A 22,281-nucleotide genomic window follows, 5' to 3' on the forward strand; every position below is an offset into this window, starting at 1 on the left:
TATTTGCCCTGGTCTATGTTACATTTCACACGCACATCTGGATAGCCCTGATATATTTGCGCCAGCCTGTGGGGGGTTAAATACACTCTCTTGAGGAATTTAATGTGAATGTAGCGGTCTTTTGTAGCTATGTTAGTTTCAGGTATTTGTTCTAGTAAATCTTCCCAGGTTTCCTCATCTTGCTGAGGGAAGTCCTGGGCCCATTTTAGTCTTAATATAGTTTACGGAATCAAAGTTTCCTTGTAATTAAACAGCATAAAACCAGCTAAGGGGTTTGAAGAGATTCAAGGGTACTTTCTGTGATAGTGGGGGCTCCCCTAGGAAACTGGGCCTGAAAAGCATGTTTCAGTTGGAAGTACCTGAATAAAATGCGATTTTTCAGGCCAAACTCCTCTTTTAGTTGAGCATATTGCTTAATAGCTCCAGATTCAACCACATCACTTAAGCTTTTCACCCCTGCAGCGGCCAGAGGTTAGCATTTGTGAAAGACCTACATTTCATAAGGGTGTTATTGCCCCAAAGTGGTGTCCATTTGGACCAGCTAGTTGCTTTTTGATAGGCAGTTTCTACTGTTCCTGGAAAAAACTTGGATTACAGTTCATGGGAGGTGTTAAAGGGTATATTGACAAGAACCCTCTAAATAACTGGTTTGCCAAGGCTTCAAATAAGGAGATTACCATGGCTTCCAATACAGTAGCTTGGTTATTGGGGTCTGGATTGAACCACCACCACGCATACACCAGTTGACTAGCATAGAAATATATAACAAGAAGTTAGGGAGGACTAATCCTCCTTTCTTGACTGAGGTTTGAGGCATTGGCATCTTTCTTGGCCGTTCTCCCCCCCAGATAAATTCTCTTACACATGCATCTATTTCACTAAACCGTTTCTTGGTCGGCAGAATTGGTGCATTACAGAACATATAAAGAAATTTCGGTAGCTAGATCATCTTTAGGATATTAATACGACCAGGCAGGGAAAGTGGCAGGCTGGCTCAGTGATGTTGTTTGGTCTTAAGGGGTCAAGTTAATTAAATTCAGTAAATTTCATTGGTTCTCTGTGTATTACTATGCCTGGGTATGTGAAGGAGGTGACCCACTGTGGGACTTAGCCCAATTAACCATGAGGCCTGATAGATCCCCAAACCTCTTGACCTTGGCTAGAAGTTCACTATACATTCTTTCTTGTACTATCTCTGCTCCTTAGGTATTTTAAGTGAAGTGATGGAACACTGCAAAAATGCACAGGCATTCGCAGAAAGAATAATTTCATAATAATACAGGGCATAACAATTTAATTAGTAATAGATCCCATACCTATATTAATGTGAAGCATTTTGTCACCTATATGACTCAGGAAGTTAAAACATGAACCAAATGTTTTATTTATAGATGCACACAGTTTTGCATGGTTTTAACTTTATAGCTTTACATTTGAACCAAATCCCACAAAAAGTTAGTTTAATTTAATATACATAGATCATAAGTAGAGTTCTGGATAGATCTGGGCTTTCTGGCAATAACTGGATTTGGCCAGATAGCCAAGGGTATTGTCCTAGATTAGAAGATCTTAAATATCAAATAAGCTATTGAAATTGTCATGATCACGCCACTCTCAGACGCACGTGACACTGGAATGGGGAAACAAGAGATTGCACTCGGTCACCATACACACAGGTTAGACTAACATCAGACACCCCCAAACACACCATCGCCCCAAATAACTGTTTCGCTGCCACCATCTATCATTAACAGGCGATAGAAACCTAATCTGCATATCTACCTTCTCTCTACAACAGGTACTATCTCCTAATACACAAATGTACCACACACTCTCTCTCACTGTAGTTAGGGTTAGCTTCTACTGATTCAACAAGCACTCTAGAAGCCAAAGGGTTAAATCAAACACACTCTCCTGCTAGCAGTCAACTGATTAATTAGCATGTACACAGATAACTTTCCCTCTACATACATACAGAGGTTAGAACATTTTAGGCCCAAGAGTTCATACAAGCATGTGAGATCTTTTTAGTGCAACTGGAGAAAACTTATTATTTTATATTTAATATTACAAAAGTAAACAGTGCATATACAAAGATATTACAAAAAGAGACATACACATACAAAACAGTAAATAAAATGGAATAAAACACAGAGAAACCCTATGTACGTTACCAAGTAATTCCTTTGTGTCTTCCTTAGGCAAGAGTTTGGAAACCTGGGCACACACCTCAGGTATGAGCTGTAGTAAGAGGCTCTTTTCCCCTTTTATACCCTGCTGGGACCATTCCTCATTACCGTATGCATGAGGGGAGAGTGCCCAGGAACTTGTCACTTATGACCCCCTGTAGAGGACTGCAATTCTCAGGCCAGTTTCTTGTCATATAATATTGGCACTTGCCAGTATCCAATATTATTATGAAAATATGGGCTTGCTTTAATCCACATGTGGGCAATCAGAATAATACCAAACATGAGGGGTGTCTCATGTCCCAGTCCCCCAGAAACTATCCCAACAGACTGGTGGGTATAGGCTGTCCCTGTTTGGTATCATTAGGAAGCATGTGACCTCCTCATAACCGATATATGATTTATGAGCATGTGAACCCTAAAGCAAAGGGGTTATGGATCCCTTTTTATAATCCATTTTTTTCTTATAACTGTTCCCCCCTGCAGTTATAGGTCCACAGCCCACTTTCTTTGATCAACAGTATTACTGGTTGTATATATATAGTTTATGTATGTGAGTGTATAGATTGGTTAGTATAGGTTGTGTGCTGGGTTTACTCGGATGGGTTGAACTTGATGGACAATGGTCTTTTTTCAACCCTATGTAACTATGTAACTATGTAACAGATCAAAGAAACCAATTGCCCAGCTTCCCTGCCCAACTGGTCTGGCTCCAAATTGTCTTCTAACCCAGATAAATTTGTCTCCTTTCTGCAGTCCCTTGTTGCATGTTAATTAATTAAGGGTCTCTTGTGGACCCAAAACCAAATGTTGCCAGGTATAACCCTTGACATGCCAGAGAAATACTATTCTGGCATGACAGAAGGCTTAATAGGATGTGAGTTAACCAAGGCTAAAACAAAAGTTTTAAATGGGCTTCCTGAGTTTTACTTGGACACCGTTTTCAAATAGTTTGTATATTCTCTCTGTGTCTTTGTCTCTTTTCCTCCCTCATTTCAAAACATGAATAACCATTTTCGACTAATAAAATTGACCCTACTTTGTGTGAATCTTAGACTGTAAGATCTACTGGGGCAGAGACTGCTGAGTGAATGACATATAATCTCTTTAAAGTGCTCCATAAGTGTGTAATAACAGGTAATCATAAAGAATAGTAACATTAAACAGATATAAATTTGTGCAATAGAGACTGCTTTAAAAACTAATTATCCTCAATATATACAGCAAAGTATTGTTACTATATCAGCCATATTATAAATAGCTTGGGACATAAATGGCCAAAACCAGAGTTTTCCCGTAACCAAGTATTTCCCCTTCCACAGTGACATTGAAGTACCTGCATAACTATTATGCATCTGATATTGCAACACATAGCCTGTCTGGTGTTTACTTTAGTTCAGAAACATAATTTATCCATTTATAACATGGAAAGCATGGGGTTGTTTAATGATTTGTCTTCATAGCAATCCAACATTGGCATAGGTTAGGTTGTTCTGATTTTTTTTTTAGCCTATTCACTATATTTAGTGATTCTTATGGCACAAAATGGAAGGTCGGGTTCAGAAAGTGAGTGTTCATTGTGACTGATGGATGTGCAAAAATTAATTAAACTATCTATAAAATAAGTATATTTATCTACATTAATATATAATGAAATAACTTTTCATAGGTAGTTATTGGATTCACTGAAATGATAACACTGTATTTATGATATACTACTTGGATTCAGACTGCCAGAGCCAAGTTCTTGCACTCTCTCGTGCAGTTGATGTTGTCTAATAGGACCTTACGTCATATAAATCTATGTACTGTAAAGAGCACTAAATGTTGGTATTCAGGGCTCAAGCAGTTTACAGTTTCTGACCCCCTCCAATGACTTCCTTGACAGGCATAAAATTAAAGATATATGCTATGATTGACTTGTTGGCAGTACATATATCTCCTGATTATTTATATTTAGGGATGCAGCAAATCCATCATTTTTGCTTTCAGTCACATGCTAAATACTCCAATAAAGATTTGGCTACATTACATTACATTAACATTTATTTATAAAGCGCCAACATATTCCGCAGCGCTGTACAATATGTGGGTTACATACATTGGACATACAGAGTAACATATAAAGCAATCAGTAACCGATACAAGAGGTGAAGAGGGCCCTGCCCAAAAGAGCTTACAATCTACAAGCTACATGCCATACCAAAATCAAACTTGTAACTTTTGTTTGGTAACTCTTAAGATCATCAAAAAATAATGCACAACCATTTGCGCCACATTTATGCATCTTGTTGCTCTTTTAAATAGCTCTTAGTCACTATTTTTTAAATTCAGCAGAATAGGCTTATGGCAAATATGGGCAGAACTTTGCTGGAAAATTACAGTGGATTTTGGGAATGTGATGTTGTTTCACTAATATCCGAGCAATGCTTTTTTAGTAAATAATAACCTATGAACTGGGATTTCTAAGCAAAGAATCACTTTCAATAACTGTGATCATTTTTTTAGACACAAACAGTTTGGTGCAATATTGTAGTATTATTACTGTTAAAACCCAGATGATTCCTTTTTTTATATACTGTAGAATAGCTGTAAAACACCAAATCTGCCACCTAAAAATGAATGCTAAATTTTCATGTATATCTAATTTCCTGCATTTTTATTTAAAAATACCCAGAGCATATTCAGGGAAGTACTAAAATTTTTCCATAGGAAATATTTGTAAAAATGCCTAAGGGAGGCCTGAATCAGTGATCACCATGTACAAATATTCTTAAAGGAGAAGGAAAGTCATTTTGGCATTTTACTGCCAGTAGATTTGCCACATTAGTGCCACCTAGAACAATATATTTCATCCACAGAAACCATTAATCTACCTGAGTAAACAGCTTTAGAATCTTTCTAAGTTACTTAAGATAGCAGCTGCAATTATAAGTTGCTTCCTGCCTGCAGTCTAGCTGTTATAGCTCAGATCACACAATCTTAAGGGAGGGGGCAGGCTTCCTCGTAGGAGAGGGGAATAGGAGAGAGGAGAGAGCTTTGCAGACTCTGGCCATGGGAATTAAGGATGTTTCTGGGAGAGGAAGTCTGATACTGGAACATCATGTTTACAAAAAATGAGACAAGAAATCCTATGTTAGACGACTCAGTGCAGCATTACTGTAAGTACTTATGGCTGTATTTACATAGACCTTTCTGATAAAGCTTCCTTAGTTTTTACCTTTCTTTCACCTTTAAGGGATAAGTAAATAAAAGAATTAAAAAGAATAGACTTTCACTTGCAGGTAGGGACAAGTTGACAAATCCACTTAAAAGTTGTCCATCTGTGTCTGTACATATTTGCACTGTATAAATGTAAGCCTGCTACAGTTTACCTTCTACTTAGTTATGCATGCAATATTATCAGTGTTACAGCATATTTGTTTTTGTGCCTCTCAACCACTTTTTGAACATTTTAATTCTGTCTGTATTTAGTAGCGGGGGTTTCTCAAGGGACATGATCTGTTTTAAAAACCGAGTGCAGTATCTGTATGTCCTACAACAAAATTAGGTGCAATAAAGGCTTGCCCCTTTATTGTGTGCATGTATTTGATGGTCATGACCTATATTGTAAATATAGATACATATTTTACAGTGTTGTGATTTTTATTATCCTTAGTATGTACCACTTGAGGCAATCCTTGTTACAGCTTAACTTCTCAAGGAATCGCTGGCACAAAAGGTAATTTGCAAGCAGGTTCAACCTTTGCGTGTTTATTTCAAATGTCCGTTGAAATAAACACGCAAGGTTAAACCTGCTTGCAAATGACCTGTTGTGCCAGCAATTTCTCAAGACGTTCTGCCTGTTAGGGGGCACTGTTCCCCCCACACTGTGCACCAGGTTGATCATCCTGTGAGACCAGGGTATGCTGGGGACATATCCTTACAGTTTAGAGCTTAATAAAAACTCACCCACATTCTATTTCATTCTATGGGATTTTTAAAAGCATATTTATTAATGGCTGAAAGTTAGAATTCACCATTTGATAAATACACTTCTAAAAATCCCATAGAAAGGAATAGAACGTTGGTGAGTGTTGATATATTAAGCTCTAAACTGACATTTTGATAAATCTGCCCCTAAGAGTTATAATAATAAGTAATTGGCAACTCTTGGGGCTCATTTACCAATATTGGGCCCTTGCCCAGTAACCTATAGCAATCAATCAGTAATTAACTTTGTTCATCCAGCTGCAGGTAGAACAGTAAAAGCAAAAATGCGATTGGTTGCGATTAGATAATGAAGAATGTAAATTTGCCCTGTGTTTGTAAATGTTTCCTAGTATATGTATAAATGCATTTCACCTCTTACTCACTATGTAAAAGACCCTTTTATACTGCTTTACACTGAATTTTAAACTGAAAAATGGCTTTCAGTATTGCATAGTTTTTTGGAATTGTATACTTCACAATTCTTTAATGTGAATTTAACGGTGTCAGTACAAATATAGATAGAAACACAAGTAAAATGCTTCAATCACCAGACAGGCAGTGGGACAGAGCAGACTTCTCTGACCTATGTTCAGCCCTAATAGTTCTGCCCCTCCCTGTATCACACTTGTAGATTATGCAGAAAAGCTCAGCTGGCCAGGCTCATTTAGATTGACAGGAATTCTCTCACACTGCAGAATTATAAATGGAGAGCCAAAGAGTTTACTTTATGGTGATTTATGACTGTTGACATATCCTCTATTCAAGCTGCGCTGTCTTCATATTTGTGTTTTGTTTATTGTTTTTTTATGGAAAATTAAAAAAAAAAGACAAATATTACTTCAGAGGAGTCTGAAGTACAAACGTCCTATTCTATTCTCCATTGAGTTCTGCTGTACTTTGCTATGTGTGTTGAATACATGGCAGACTCGTTGAGAATGCACAGAATATTACAGCCTGCTACAGACTACTTGATCATCACCTTTATGCAAGGTAGCTTGCTCCTCTTTTTGAAATGGTAATTATGATGCTAAATCTGTAGTAAATTCTATATACTGCTGCATAACAACCTCCCCTAAAATGATGTTCTTTTGTATGAGATCAAGATCCGTAGAGCTTACAAAATACTTTGCAAATTAATGGTGTCCTGTAAATAAAATTATAGTTTTTATTTGTTGTGTGTGATGGATTGAGTGCTTGTTTTAAAGGGCAAAAACATATGCTAACTTGCAGCTTATAATAGTATTTGCACAATAACTGTCTGATGGTGCTGGACCTTCAGAGTACTATTTATTTGGTAGGGTCATTTTGCCAACAATTAGATATGTTATAAAGGAGAACTAAAGCTTAACTAAAGAAGTAGGGCAAAAATGTTGTACATTATGTTTTGGGCTTCTGTACCAGCCACAGCAGAGATCTGTGCCTCCAAAGATGCCCCTAGTAGCTCCCCATCTTCTTTTCTGCTGATTTACTGCACATGCTCTGTTCTGCTTTCAGTTACTGAGCTAAGGGACCAATGCACAATATACTGTATATATAGAATATAAATGTCACAATATCAAGCTGATTAGTAATTAATACAGATAATTACTACAAGTTAGCTCTGAAACCAGTGAAATTAGCATCAGAATTTAAAGGACATGTCAACCCCAAATATAATTTTTTGCCTAATAAAAGAAAACTTAATTCTAAGCAACTTTGCAATATACATTCATTACATATTTGTAATGTTGTTTTTTTTTTTTGTAATTTGTATATATAACTGCTATTAAAAGCAGTATCTGCCTGTCCTTTCTATTCTCTGCCCTGGGGGCTCTGGCTTTTGAAACAATGTAACAAACGCCAGCAGATTTTACAGACCTGACTTGCTGGAGGAGCCTGGCACTTGCAACATTGTTTAAAAAGTAACAACCAGGAGTCCAGCAAATGCTGCTTTCTATAGCAGTTACATTTACAAATAACTTTTAAAACACCACTAATTTTTCTTAAATTGATATGGGAAAGTTGCTTAGAATTATGTTTTATTTTATTAGGCAAAAAATTATTTTTGGGGTTGGCATGTCCTTATTATTAATTAGCCCTGTACCATCATCTTATATGACAGGCCAGCCTCATTTTCTGCTTGATAATTTGTAAAGACCCCTAAGCTTAGCTTAGTGTGTGTCACTGACACTCCTAGCAAAACCCAAGATGAGGAGCTCCTGTGATAAACGGAAAGGCCTGGATCATTACTACTGTACAAATGATGAACCTGTAGGCTAATGCAATACATTCAGTATATAAAATATGCCATTTCTAGCCATATTTATTATTAGGATGTAGTTCCCTCTAATACACGTCAATAGACATCTAGCCAATACCCAGTATTTGTTGAATATACAGTTAGTATGCCGTGGGCAATGGGTGTGGCCAGTCAAAAACTACTTCTGAAATATTTGAAAACATCTTTTGAAACTTTCTACAGGTATGCTTGTGGTACAGTAGTGGTGCCTTATAACTTTCTCAGTGCTGCTAAAATGAATGCACTTTAGGGCATCTGCTAAGATACATAAAGGTGTCAATACTACAATAGGCTAAGTTAAACCAGCATAGTCTGCAGTAAATTAATATGAAACATTTAAGAAAAATATCATGCAAGTATGCAAATGTAATTTTTGGGGGGGGATGTTAAAGATGTGTGGCTACAAGGCTTGCATTCTTTCTTGCTTTCCTTTGGGTATTCAACAATAGAGATAAAGAACTGCTTTTTTTCATGTGTGCTACAAACTGTTAAACCACAGCTAAACACTGGAACAGGAACACTACTGAATGCTTAAACTAACAATGTGCCTAAACTAAAAATATCATAAGAAATCCATCAGCAAGGCCTTTAGTGTACAAAAAAATGTGCCAATAACATTTGATATTGTCTTATTCATGTGTTATTTGATGGCTGTCAGGCATGATAATTCAATATATCTTAAATGCGTGATAAATTCTCTTTTCCAGAAGGTGTACAGAACACTGTGTCCTCATCCAGTGACTTGCAGCAAACATCGCCTCAGGCTCTGCATTATGCACTAGCCAATGCTCAGCAGGTTCAGATCCACCAGATTGGAGAGGATGGACAAGTCCAAGTGGTAGGTGGTCACTAATCGTTTGTTGATACCATTTTCCATTTGGCTGTTTATACCTTAAGGAAAGATTTTGTTAGCATAATGTTTCATTCAGCATCAGCTGTGATTTAGCAAAATTCTCAGCAGAGGTTGTACATGTCTGTACTATTTACTAAAGGCAATGTTATTTTTATTTAAAGGGGGTCTGTGGCGCTAGATGTTTTTAAATATTGATAATACAATGATTGCACAAGTCATTTAAGATTCTTATTTTAGCAAGAATATATTCTTTGTTTGGTATTGTTGTGTGTTTATTTGCTGCATTTTAATTACACATGTGACACCTGTAGTTATATAAACAGTACTAAAACCAGATTTAAAGGATTTAGTAGAACAGTTAACTTAAAATTGTATGTGTTGACTTTTAGGAACAATCCCCTTCCCTGTCCTTCATGCAGACCTAGGGTGACATAGGGGCACATAGGACATTATATTGTCCATGCTAGATCTCTTCCAGCCTAAGCGACAAAACTTCAAAAAATACCTTTGCGTTGAAGTTGATCTGAATATCAGTGGTTAAAAGATTTGATTTGTATAATTGCACAAAATGGTATTTGAAACTTCTTGGACTCGTACATTTATTATGACAATTTTTTTTAGTCTCTCATTAAATGTTGCTAAAAACACTGAGACTAGAGGGTAACTAGACTTAAGCATAGTTATTATATAGCACTTAAACCAGAAGATAATCTCCTATTATAACGCTGCTCTGTAATATTTAATTTCTTTGCAATTTGTGTTGAAAGCATATTTAGACATGTATGAGTGACCCGCCTGGCAAGGAAAGGCAAGGAAAAAGCAATTTTATTTTTTTTTATGTATCTTTTGGAAGAATCGCAAATAATTTCTTGTGCCTCAACAAAGTACAACTGTATAAAGTGATACTGACACTAAAAAACTACTCTTCAAAATATTAATGTATGTAAAATAAAAATAACCTATAGGGCATGTTTTCCCTAATAGGGCTGCTTTTAAAGTTTCTAAACCTGACTGTTTTACCAACCTGACTGTCCCTTCTCAGCCTGTCAGTTATAGCTTCTAATGCTAATGTCCCCCTGCTACACAGATATGACAGCCCCCTCCTAGGGGATCATATGGGTAAAAAAAAAAAAAGCATTGGGCAATCACATTTATGACACAATTATAAAGAGTATGCTAAACCAATGTTATGACAGTTATAAAAAGGGTTTAATTTCTAGTGTCAGTAAATTGTAGTTGCACTCTTGCCAAGAAAAGGGTTAATTCTGAGATACAGCCTTTGTCCCAAGAAAGAAAATGCCACTGTGCCTCTCATCAAACGTGAATAAGACTTTTTAGATACTGTTTTTGGAGTCCCTGTTGTACGTTTGATAAGTTCCGTATGTTTTGTTTTCTCTTTTATGAATAGGACAACATCCTTCCAAAGGAAATGAAACTGTTTGATATAGAGGGAGCTGTGTCTCTTTGAAATTCACAGGCAATTGTTCTTGTCTAAGAGAAAAAAAATCAGAAAGCTTTTTGACTGAATTCCAAATTGAGCATCTTTAATCTTGCTTCCACTGAATTTTTTTTTATATCTGTAAAAACAAGGCCAGTGAGAACCCAGATTTTGCTTGTTTAAAACAATTGCCAACAATAGAGAAATAGATATAACAGTAGCTTCTTATGAATTCACTCTTACTGTACAAGCAGCCCCATAGTTGTCTTTCACTAAGGCTGCTTTAAGTATTCACAGTTATTTAAAAAACATGACATTTTGGGGCCCATTTATCAAAGTACGATTGCTTCAGAATACAAAAAAATCGTATTTTTCGTAAGTTTTCGTACTCTGCATATTTTTTGTGACCTTTTCGTACTTTGTGACAAAAAGCGCGACAATTTGTGCGACAAAAACGAATTTGTTGCACCGAGTACAAAAGTTTTGGATTCATTCAAGCTTCGGTATTGTGACTTTCCTTGGGCCAGGTTGGAGCTGCAGAGTGCCATTGAGTCCTATAGGAGGCTTCCAAAATCATGCACAGAAGGATCAAAGTCAGAAAGGTTTTCCCGCCATTTATGATCATTCAAAATTTTATGACTTTCGGTTCGAAAATACGAAATTATCTTTCACTAATTGTCTTTCACTAAGGCTGCTTTAAGTATTCACAGTTATTTAAAAAACGTAACATTCAGGGCTCTGGCACACGGGGAGATTAGTCGCCCGTGGCAAAACTCCCTGTTCGCGGGCGACTAATCTCCCCGAGTTGCCTTCCCCCTGCCATGCTACCGGCGAACATGTAAGTCGCCGGTGGGATGGCAGACACGGCTGGGCGATTTCGGGAAATCGGCGAAAAAGACTCGCGAGACAAAAACTAACTTGTCGCGCAGAGTACAAAAGTTTAGAATTCATTCAAGCTTCAGTATCGTGACTTTCCTTGGGCCAGGTTGGAGCTGCAGAGTGCCATTGAGTCCTATAGGAGGCTTCCAAAATCATGCAAAATTTTGTGACTTTCGGATCGGCAATACGAAATTATCGTGACTAATACAATTTTTTCATAAGCATTTTCATGCCATTTCCGATCATCAGAAATTATCGTATCAAATCTGAATTTTACCCATTTCGGGATTGGGATTCGAACTCGTACTTTGATGAATCAGCCCCTTAAAGTTACTTACTTTAAATGCAACCTTTAACTCTCTAGTTAATATAGGAAGTAGATAGGAAGTCACAGTCTAATTATTGTAATAGTTCCCAAAGATCATACATACCTACTTGTTTTTGTGGGTTTAGGCATGGTACCAGCTTCAAATAAATCCACTTTGTGCTTCCAGTATTATCAAAAGGTGAAATAACCCATTACAGTTCGTTAGACTGCGATTTACCTCTCTGTTTACTTGCATGGGAACATATTTACTAAAGTGGGGAAGTTAGGGCAGATTTATCAAAATGTGAGTTTAGAGTTTAATGTGTAAAAACTCACCCACGTTCTATTAATCTCTATGGGATTTTTAGAAGCGTATTTATCAATAGGTGAAAGTTACCATTTCACCATTAGATAAATACTCTTCGAAAACTACTATAGGAATGAATAGAATGTGAGTGAGTTTTTATGAATTAAGCTCTAAACTCACATTTTAAAATAAATCTGCCCCTTAAGAGTTCCCCCTTTGATAACAGTGCCCACTTAAATCCCATACAAGTGAAAAGAGAGTATCAAATTTCCCCCCCCCCCCCATGTCCACTATAGTGGGATTGAGACTTACTGGTATTTGAAATATATAAACTGAGTAACATCTGTACAGTGCAATAGCTATTCCTTATATTTGTTAACACTTAACACAGGTCCTGCAGTGACAAACATGTTTTCCTGTGAGGCCTGTTCAGCTTAATGTCAGCAGTGTAGATACTACTGTCTCCTTACTGTTGAGCTCAGTCATTTTTGCTTCTATTAATTCCCCCCGCCCTTTTTTTCTTCCCTAGGGACATCTCCACATTGCTCAGGTGCCGCAAGGAGAGCAAGTGCAGATCACGCAAGACAGCGAGGTATTTTTTAAATTGTTTTACCTTATGGTGGTGTTCAGTTAAAGGGGTTGTCCACATTTAAGTTAACTTTAAGTATGATATAGAGAAGTAGAGAAGAAGGCAAATAATTCAGAAACTATGAAAAACAAATAATGAAGACTAATTGAAAAGTTGCTTTGAATTGGCCTTTTTATAACATACAAAAAGTTAACTTAAAGGTGAACCAGCTCTTTAAGGCATATGTATATTCACAAAACAAAAAAAAGTGCGTTGCAATGTGCCTGACATGTTTGGCATTGTAGTAGAAGATGAGATCTAATGTGTTGGACAGCATTGTATTAAGTCTGCTTGTGTGAATAAGGTGCAATGTTGCATTGTTTTTAATGAACCTAAAGTTCTAAAAGTTGAATTTGTATCTGTCTTCGAGCATGTGTCTCTTTCTTTTTGTACTAAAAACTTGGCTTGTCTATGGCCAAAGACACTAAAATAGTACTGGGAGGAAGCAACAAGCAAGAAGTTTTGGTGTGTTATGGAAATTCAGATACTGGAGGTCATTTGGGGTAGAAGAACTTTATTTATCATGGATTCCATTTGATTATGAGCAAAATGGGCAGAATAATCAGACAAAGGACTGGGGTGGGCATTTTATACCCTTTACACAAGCACATTATACCAGTGCTCTGCAGAAGGGATTTCAGGTAGTACCCGTAGGAGTACAGAAAGCCTTGGTAGCAAAAAGCGAGTTTCAGTGGTTTGCCCTTACAGCTGGGCTCGACAACAGTAAAAACAATAACAGAGTACACAGTAACTGATAAGACCCACTCAAGATTGCAAGGATACCTTGCACTGACCACTGCACTGACCACTGAAGGGGTGTACAAATCAGGGGGGCCTATGGGGGACATCTGCATACACAGAATTTATTCTTAATCAGATGCACGAACCAACAGTTAAGTGAGCCTGAATGGTTGTTATACTAAACATATTGCTGGGAGTAAAGTAGACATAAATTAATTCACAAATCTTAAAAAGGACTTGGTTTAAAAATTATTAAAAGTGATCTATATTTAATTTCAATTACAGGATATTAATCCTGTAAGCAATAGAATGGTCTATAGCTTTTGTTTCAAATTTCATTGTGTCACCAAATAGTCAACCTACTTGTAGCCCATTATAGAACTTTTAAGAAGACTTCAGCAGGAATTCAATCACTCAACTAACCTCAATCGTGGTTAAAGTAAGGGCTTTTTTTCAAAGTTAGTTGGTGATGCAAAGCTTTTTATAGTGATAGGATACCAGTGCAAGAAATTAGTTGTTAATAATATACCAGGTAGGGTTGCCACCTGTCAAGTTTTGACCCAGACAGCCCGGTTTTAAGAAGGGCTCTCCAGGTCAAAGCATCCTGTCCGGTTTTCCAAGTTAGGAAAACCGGGCAGGACTCACTGAGATTGATGCGGCGATTGGCCAGTCACGGTTTTCCACACCATAGGCCCACCCAGTAATGCAACAGCCCCACCTCTTCCCCGCCCCCAGGATGTCCTCTGCCCAGCGACAAATGCTGACAGAGGTGGCATCCCTAACACCAGGTGAACAACGAAAGCAGGAGAAACAGACCATTGAGCATATGAAAGTACTGTTATGCACACAAAAATAGATATTATTGGCCCCATAAGTTCATTCATAGCCATGATTAAAACTGCACAACATAAGATAAATGTAAGAAAAAAAGTCTGTGTGAATGCACATGTTCTAAATGTACATAGTATGGATTAAACATCCAATTTCTTGATTTTTGAAGATGTTAGTCAAACATAAAATGTTTCTGCTAGGAAGTCAAAGGAGACCTGCTATAACAAGGATGCATTTCCACACCAAGTTCTACCTATGTATGCAAAAAAATCTGCAGAAATTCTAGGAAAAAGCCATTTTAGAGGTTTTCATGGAATACCATAAAAGGTGATACCTTGTGGGTAGCAAAGTACACATCTTAGAGCAGTGGCAAAGTTATGAAGTATTTTCTAGGTTAATAGGCTTCCTTAAGTAAACTGAAATAAGCACCACTAAGAAAGGCTATGTTGTGAGGGAATTGAGCAGCCATCTAACTACGTCTGTTTGTTATTTTCTAGGGTAATCTGCAGATTCATCAGGTCCATGTTGGTCAGGATGGGCAGGTAACCTTACTGCAAGTTAAAGATTGCACACTGCAAAAATACATTGTCTGAAAAATGCATCTTGCTAAACTTGCAAAATTGCTCTACTTGCCATGCTTCAGAGATGACTTTGATGTAATGAAATCTGTACCAAAAAAGCATGCTGTATGGATGCTTAATATCTATAGGTATAGAACACATAAGGAAAAAAAAAAATGACACTCACTGTGGACGTGTTAAAATATCAGGACATAGGTAAACACATAACCTGGTTGTTGGACGCACATCTACAAATAATTTGTGCATGCTTTTTGAACTTGTCTGTTTTGTTTTTTCTCTTCTGCCAAAGCCTTTTTTTTTTTTTTTGAGGAAGAGAAAAAAGTCTGTATTTCAAACGTATTTATACTGAGAATTAAAAACAATTTATTAAAAAAAATGTAAAACATTTATACTGAGAAGTAAATTGACACAGATGTCCATAGTTCATTCTGAGCCCCTGTAATATACCATATCCTATATATGTACACTGTAGGGTGATGTAAAAGCCAAGCGGATTAATTAATCAATAATACACTCTTATTTTTACTGACTGAGGGGCTAATTTGCTAACCATGGGTATATATTTTCTGGGCAGTAATGAATGACAATCACGTTATTAGCTATGTTCAGCCAGCTACAAGTACAAAAATGAAAGGTAAATTTGACTGGTTGCCAGGTTTACTGCCCAGGTGCAAATTAGCCCCCTTCAGACCCTGAAAATTGTTGACATTTCTGCTTGTAACCTTTTGTCTCTGGTAGCTGCAGTTCGTTTTTAGGCTAGTGTTTCTTGCACAGACATGAGGATGGGCCTGCAAATAAGTCCATATGCTGTACACATCCTGGAGATGCAGCTTCCCCCCGAACACGTAGGCATGCACATAGATTATTGGAAAGAGCACGGCCAGTGTAAAGTAAAATCCTGGCCCCTCGACCTATTAAAATATATCTTGTGGGGCCTCCATTTGTCTTTTGCAGGTACTGTAGGATGCAGCCGTGCTCTGGCTACCACTGTCCATTCCCTCTTATAGGTGCAGTTCCCCCTGTACCTCCAGGAACATACCATGAACCTGGCTCAATCTTGCCTTGCATAGAGCCAAATGCAGATGATCCATAGAGCAATGAACCCTTTTGTTACAAAGGGATTCTGTTTACCTCCTCATTCAGGCAGAGCTTAAATAGTTCTATTACTGCCCTCTTTGAATAATGTCTATAGAAGAGCATTCCTCTATACAAGAAAAGAATGCATTTCTGGTATAAAGAGTTAATTGAGTTTGTTTTGGATATAGGTGTTTATTTATATGGATTTTAACATTGTCTTACATTTGAAGGCTATTCCTAGTACTTGAGAGTTTTAGGGTAATGTACCATGGAAAGATTAGTGGCATGTGATAAATCTCTGCTACCATGGACAACTAATCTCCCTGAAAAGCTTTTCCACCAGCATTAAAGGAGCAGTTCAGTGTAAAAATGAAAATAGGCAAAATAGATAGTCTTTGCAAAATAAAAAATATTTTCAATATAGTTAGTTAGGCAAAAATGTAATCTATAATGGCTGGATTTTGCAGATGTGTAACATACTGGCCATAACGCTACTGCCTCCTTTACAGCTCTCTAAACTGTTAGCAGTCAGTAACCAATCAGTGACTTGAGGGGGAGCCATATTGGGCATAACTGTTCAGTTAGTTTACATTTGAATCTGATCTGTGTGCTCACAAACTAACTGAACAGTTATGTCCCAGTGTGGCTCCCCGTAAAGTCACTGACTGACTAAGAGGTTAGAGAGCTAGAAGCAGGAAGTAGAGTTCTGGCCATTATGTTAGACATTTGCTCACGCCAGCCTTTATAGATTACATTTTTGCCTAACTAACTATATTGCAAATATTTTTTATTTTGTGCAGTCTATTTATTTAACGCAGTTTCATTTTTACACTGAACTGTTCCTTTAAAGGGAATCACAGGTGGAAAGGTCTATGCATTTTAGTTTTCTGAAGTCATACAACGTTTGTTCCTGTGTGAAACTTCTGTACAAGTTGTAGGGGATATATTCTGGATGGGAGGTATATATCCCCCTTTTTTTAGGTTTTGACCCCTTTAAGAATCACCCCTTCAAGAGACCCAACATAGGGTTAACTTGCAGGAGGGTGTGGGCGGGAAAGCCAAGGGGGTTTAAGGAAGGGAAACTCAGTTGGGAAAGGTGTGGAGTGTGTGGAAGTAGGACTGTGCTGTCTTGGAATACCCCTGAGTTTCCTGGGACAAACTGGCGGGTTTGAGCTGTTTTCCTGTTATCGGCTGAAGTAAGGCAAATTTGTTTATTTGGGCTAGCTTTGGGACATTTTATTGGCAACATCTGCTCTGTTTCATGGGACATTTATTTGCTACACATAAGCTGTTTTTATTCCATTGCCCTTTTTGCTGATAATGAGAAGCCTTAAAAATAAACGGACTGTTTTCTGGGAGTTTGGAGTGTAACCCCACTGTAATTCCCAAAAACATTACTATACAGTGGTGTGAAAAACTATTTGCCCCCTTCCTGATTTCTTATTCTTTTGCATGTTTGTCACACAAAATGTTTCTGATCATCAAACACATTTAACTATTAGTCAAAGATAACACAAGTAAACACAAAATGCAGTTTTTAAATGAGGGTTTTTATTATTTAGGGAGAAAAAAAATCCAAACCTACATGGCCCTGTGTGAAAAAGTAATTGCCCCCTGAACCTAATAACTGGTTGGGCCACCTTAGCAGCAATAACTGCAATCAAGCGTTTGCGATAACTTGCAACGAGTCTTTTACAGCGCTCTGGAGGAATTTTGGCCCACTCATCTTTGCAGAATTATTGTAATTCAGCTTTATTTGAGGGTTTTCTAGCATGAACCGCCTTTTTAAGGTCATGCCACAACATCTCAATAGGATTCAGGTCAGGACTTTGACTAGGCCACTCCAAAGTCTTCATTTTGTTTTTCTTCAGCCATTCAGAGGTGGATTTGCTGGTGTGTTTTGGGTCATTGTCCTGCTGCAGCACCCAAGATCGCTTCAGCTTGAGTTGACGAACAGATGGCCGGACATTCTCCTTCAGGATTTTTTGGTAGACAGTAGAATTCATGGTTCCATCTATCACAGCAAGCCTTCCAGGTCCTGAAGCAGCAAAACAACCCCAGACCATCACACTACCACCACCATATTTTACTGTTGGTATGATGTTCTTTTTCTGAAATGCTGTGTTACTTTTACGCCAGATGTAACGGGACACGCACCTTCCAAAAAGTGCAACTTCTGTCTCGTCGGTCCACAAGGTATTTTCCCAAAAGTCTTGGCAATCATTGAGATGTTTTTTAGCAAAATTGAGACGAGCCATAATGTTCTTTTTGCTTAAAAGTGGTTTGCGCCTTGGAAATCTGCCATGCAGGCCGTTTTTGCCCAGTCTCTTTCTTATGGTGGAGTCGTGAACACTGACCTTAATTGAGGCAAGTGAGGCCTGCAGTTCTTTAGATGTTGTCCTGGGGTCTTTTGTGGCCTCTCGGATGAGTTGTCTCTGCGCTCTTGGGGTAATTTTGGTCGGCCGGCCACTCCTGGGAAGGTTCACCACTGTTCCATGTTTTTGCCATTTGTGGATAATGGCTCTCACTGTGGTTCGCTGGAGTCCCAAAGCTTTAGAAATGGCTTTATAACCTTTACCAGACTGATAGATCTCAATTACTTTTGTTCTCATTTGTTCCTGAATTTCTTTGGATCTTGGCATGATGTCTAGCTTTTGAGGTGCTTTTGGGCTACTTCTCTGTGTCAGGTAGCTCCTATTTAAGTGATTTCTTGATTGAAACAGGTGTGGCAGTAATCAGGCCTGGGGGTGACTACAGAAATTGATATTGAAATTGAAAATTGAAATTGATAAACCACAGTTAAGTTATTTTTTAACAAGGGGGGCAATCACTTTTTCACACAGGGCCATGTAGATTTGGAGTTTTTTTTCTCCCTTAATAACGTAAACCTTCATTTAAAAACTACATTTTGTGTTCAATTATGTTATCTTTGACTAATAGTTAACGGTTTTTGATGAGCAGAAACATTTAAGTGTGACAAACATGCAAAAGAATAAGAAATCAGGAAGGGGGCAAATAGTTTTTCACACCACTGTATATATATATATATATATATATATATATATATATATATATATATATATATATATATATATATATATAATGTGTGTAACTTTTTTTTGTTATTAAGGAGTCAATTGTTTGATCCACAGTTTGCTTTTCTGACAGATGTATGGACGTTTTGATACTGAAGATAAACCATTTAATAAAATGCGCTAAGAACTAATGTAGTTTATATGTGGATGTTTTTGTTAGCAAAAGAATGTTTTCTTTGCTAGTCTCAGTCAATGATTACAGATATTACTTACATCATTTATGAGATATCCTTTATAAGCCTGCACAAATAAACAGTGTCTCAGGGAACATTTATAAATGTCTACACTTGCAATGTGCAAGGGAATATGTCATGGCTGTCTTGGAGCATTTGATATCTAAATATACATTCTTCTGTTAGTCGGTGCTTATTTCCATTTTATGGTAGCTTTGCAACTAAGAGTTGATTTGAAGGAACAAGGATAAATGATGAGAATAAAAAACTGATTGTTTTCCCCATGGGGTCTCTTATAAGCAGTGGTAGGCCATGAAAAGGAGAATAATGGATTAAAATGGAGCATCCAGAGCAAAGGGGCTTTCAGATAATAATGAGGGGTAAAATATTTTAGTTTTATAGCCAAAGGTGGTTGGCTGATTTTAGCCAGAAAGCAGCATTTTGGACTGAGAGTATGTGTGTACAACTTTACATTACAAAAAATATATACATTTATAAATAAAGGTATGGGACCCCCTTATCCAGAAACCCTATATCCAGGAGGCTCCAAATAACAGGAATGCAATTCCCATAGAGCCCAGTTTAAACATCATTTTTTTAAATGGTGTCCTTTTTCTTTTTAATAATAAAATAGTACATCTATTTGAATCCCAACTAAGCTGTATTAATCCAAATTAGTAGCAAAACAATCTTTTTGCGCTTATTTAATGTTTAGATGTTTTCTAGTTTAAAGTTTGGAGATCCATAAACCCCTTATACAGAAAATTCCAAGTCCCAAGTATTTTGGACATACATGGCATAAATTCACACGTAAGTGTCTACAAGGTTGCTTTATAAATATTTATTTCAGGCAAAGGATCAGTGCAAAAGAAGATATATTTCTGACATAGTTTTTTTTTATGATTATATATCCATTTCTACTTAAAAAAAACTACATAGAAAGTAAACACTTAGGAATACAATATATATTACTTTCCATAAAAAATAATGTATTCATTAATTTACAATTGTGTCCTCTTTTTTTATGTGTAGATATAACTTTGTGAAGGATGTTAACATCATTAAGCATATACAAGTTCCAAGAGAGCGATTAAGCAACATTTTATATCATCATTAAAGTAATCACAGAAAGAAAAAAATATTTTAACTGGGTGTTTAGAAGCAGAGGCTAATTAGAGTTTTCCGTAATGGACAAAGCCCAAGACTATATTTTGAATATATATTTATTGTAACCCTGTGGTCTCTTTAAAACATTTGTATTAAACATTCTAACCTCTTTTTAAAAGAAAACATTAAATAAAACTCCACTGCAAGAGTTATTGCTTACTTGGCATGATACCCCCCTGTTTCCACAATCATTTAACTCTGCTGAGTAGAACAATAGGGACATTTGTTTTTATCCGTCTACTGAGCTACACAAAAATAATTTCTTATGTATACTTTTTGCTACTACCCCATACAGTTCTCTGTCATTCACTTTGCACAACTCTTTTCTGAAACCACCCTGAATAGTCAGAGCATGGAAAGCTATTTGTCTGGTCCAATAGAATTGTTTTCTACCAGTTGGTTGTAAATATGAAACTGGCATCTGAACATATATCTGAAAGAGAAACAGTGCTTTGTTTCCCATGAGCAGCTTTGCCTCTGGGATATCTATGCTGGCATTATGTGTAGGGTTGCCACCTGTCCAGTTTTGACCCAGACAGCCCGGTTTTCAGAAGGGCTGCATGGGTCAAAACCTCCTGCCCGGTTTCCCTAATTAGAAAAACCGGACAATCATTGTGTCATAGCCCTGCTTCCGTGATGTCACAACCTACCTTCTCCCCGCACCACAACGTCATGGCCCCACTTCCTCTCCGACCCCACATGATGTCACCCCCTGCCTGGCTTTCTTAGTCGGCAAAGGGGACAAACCTAATTATGAGGAGTTTTTAAATCAAACTGCACCCAGTATTAAGCAACATGACTATTCTTTGTTTTCTGGCTTTTTCTGGAGAGAAAGGAAGGGGCAAATTTATCAAATGTTAAATTCTTTTTCCTTGAAAAATTTAGGTTTTTTTTTTTTTGTTTTACCCCGGTCAGCAAGTGTTCACGTTTATGAAAACGTTTTCACTACTTTTCTGTAGAAAAGGAATTCTTAACTTTTGTATTGGTAGCCCAAAATAGGTCACCGTGGTATTTAAAGTGTGTTATAAAGCTAATTATTGGCATAATTTGAAAAACATTGCTCTAGAATTTAAAAGAAAACATTTAATGTTTAAAAGTTTTTGAAGGAATTTATCAGTGGTCAATGGTCCATTCCACCTACATATATTCCTCATGTATTATTTTGTGAAACCAATGTGGATTTTTTTTTTAATATAATTTTATCCTTTTATTGCCAGTTCATATGAGTGTGTTCCAGCCGCAACTGTTTATAAGAGCATCTAATTTTTTTGTTCATTCATCTTTGCTGCCAATAGTTGACTTAAAGGGGTAATTCACCTTTAAGTTAACTCATAGTATGTTATATAATGGCCACTTCTATGCCAAAAACTTGCCTTGTAAGGCTACAATTTATTAATATTGTTACTTTTTATTCAGCCCCTCTATTCAGCTCCTCTACTATTCATTTTTTTATTCTTATTAAAAGGAGACTCTGGTTACTAATTTGGACACATAGATCTGCCTGTCAGTCACACAGGGCTGGTGGTGGCATGATCCTTTCATAGGCTGGAGTACAGTTTACATTATTAGTGATACTGATACCTCCATAATCATGATTTTCTGCCTAGGATTCTCCTGCTTCTTTTTGTGTCACAGAATTGTCCCCCTTTCTAACACTGCATCCCAGTGTGCTGACAGAATGCCAGAAATTACAATAATGCTGTGTGTCCCAGGTTTCTTTCAGAAATGTAAAAATCCTGTATTTAACCTTATTTTTCCTTGTTGA

The 22,281-nt window shown here is 37.1% G+C and overlaps 1 protein-coding gene across 1 annotated transcript in view; it reads left to right on the forward strand.

The window, feature by feature from the left end:
* banp (BTG3 associated nuclear protein) overlaps positions 1–22,281 on the forward strand; it is a 209,829-nt gene that overhangs the window by 106,141 nt on the left and 81,407 nt on the right. Inside the window, 3 exon segments of the mRNA NM_203864.1 lie at positions 9,147–9,277; positions 12,753–12,815; positions 14,921–14,965. Coding sequence (NP_989195.1) covers positions 9,147–9,277; positions 12,753–12,815; positions 14,921–14,965 — 239 coding nt within the window.

This window comes from Xenopus tropicalis, chromosome 4 (assembly GCF_000004195.4).
Source record: "Xenopus tropicalis strain Nigerian chromosome 4, UCB_Xtro_10.0, whole genome shotgun sequence".
Classification (NCBI taxonomy): Eukaryota; Metazoa; Chordata; class Amphibia; order Anura; family Pipidae; genus Xenopus; species Xenopus tropicalis.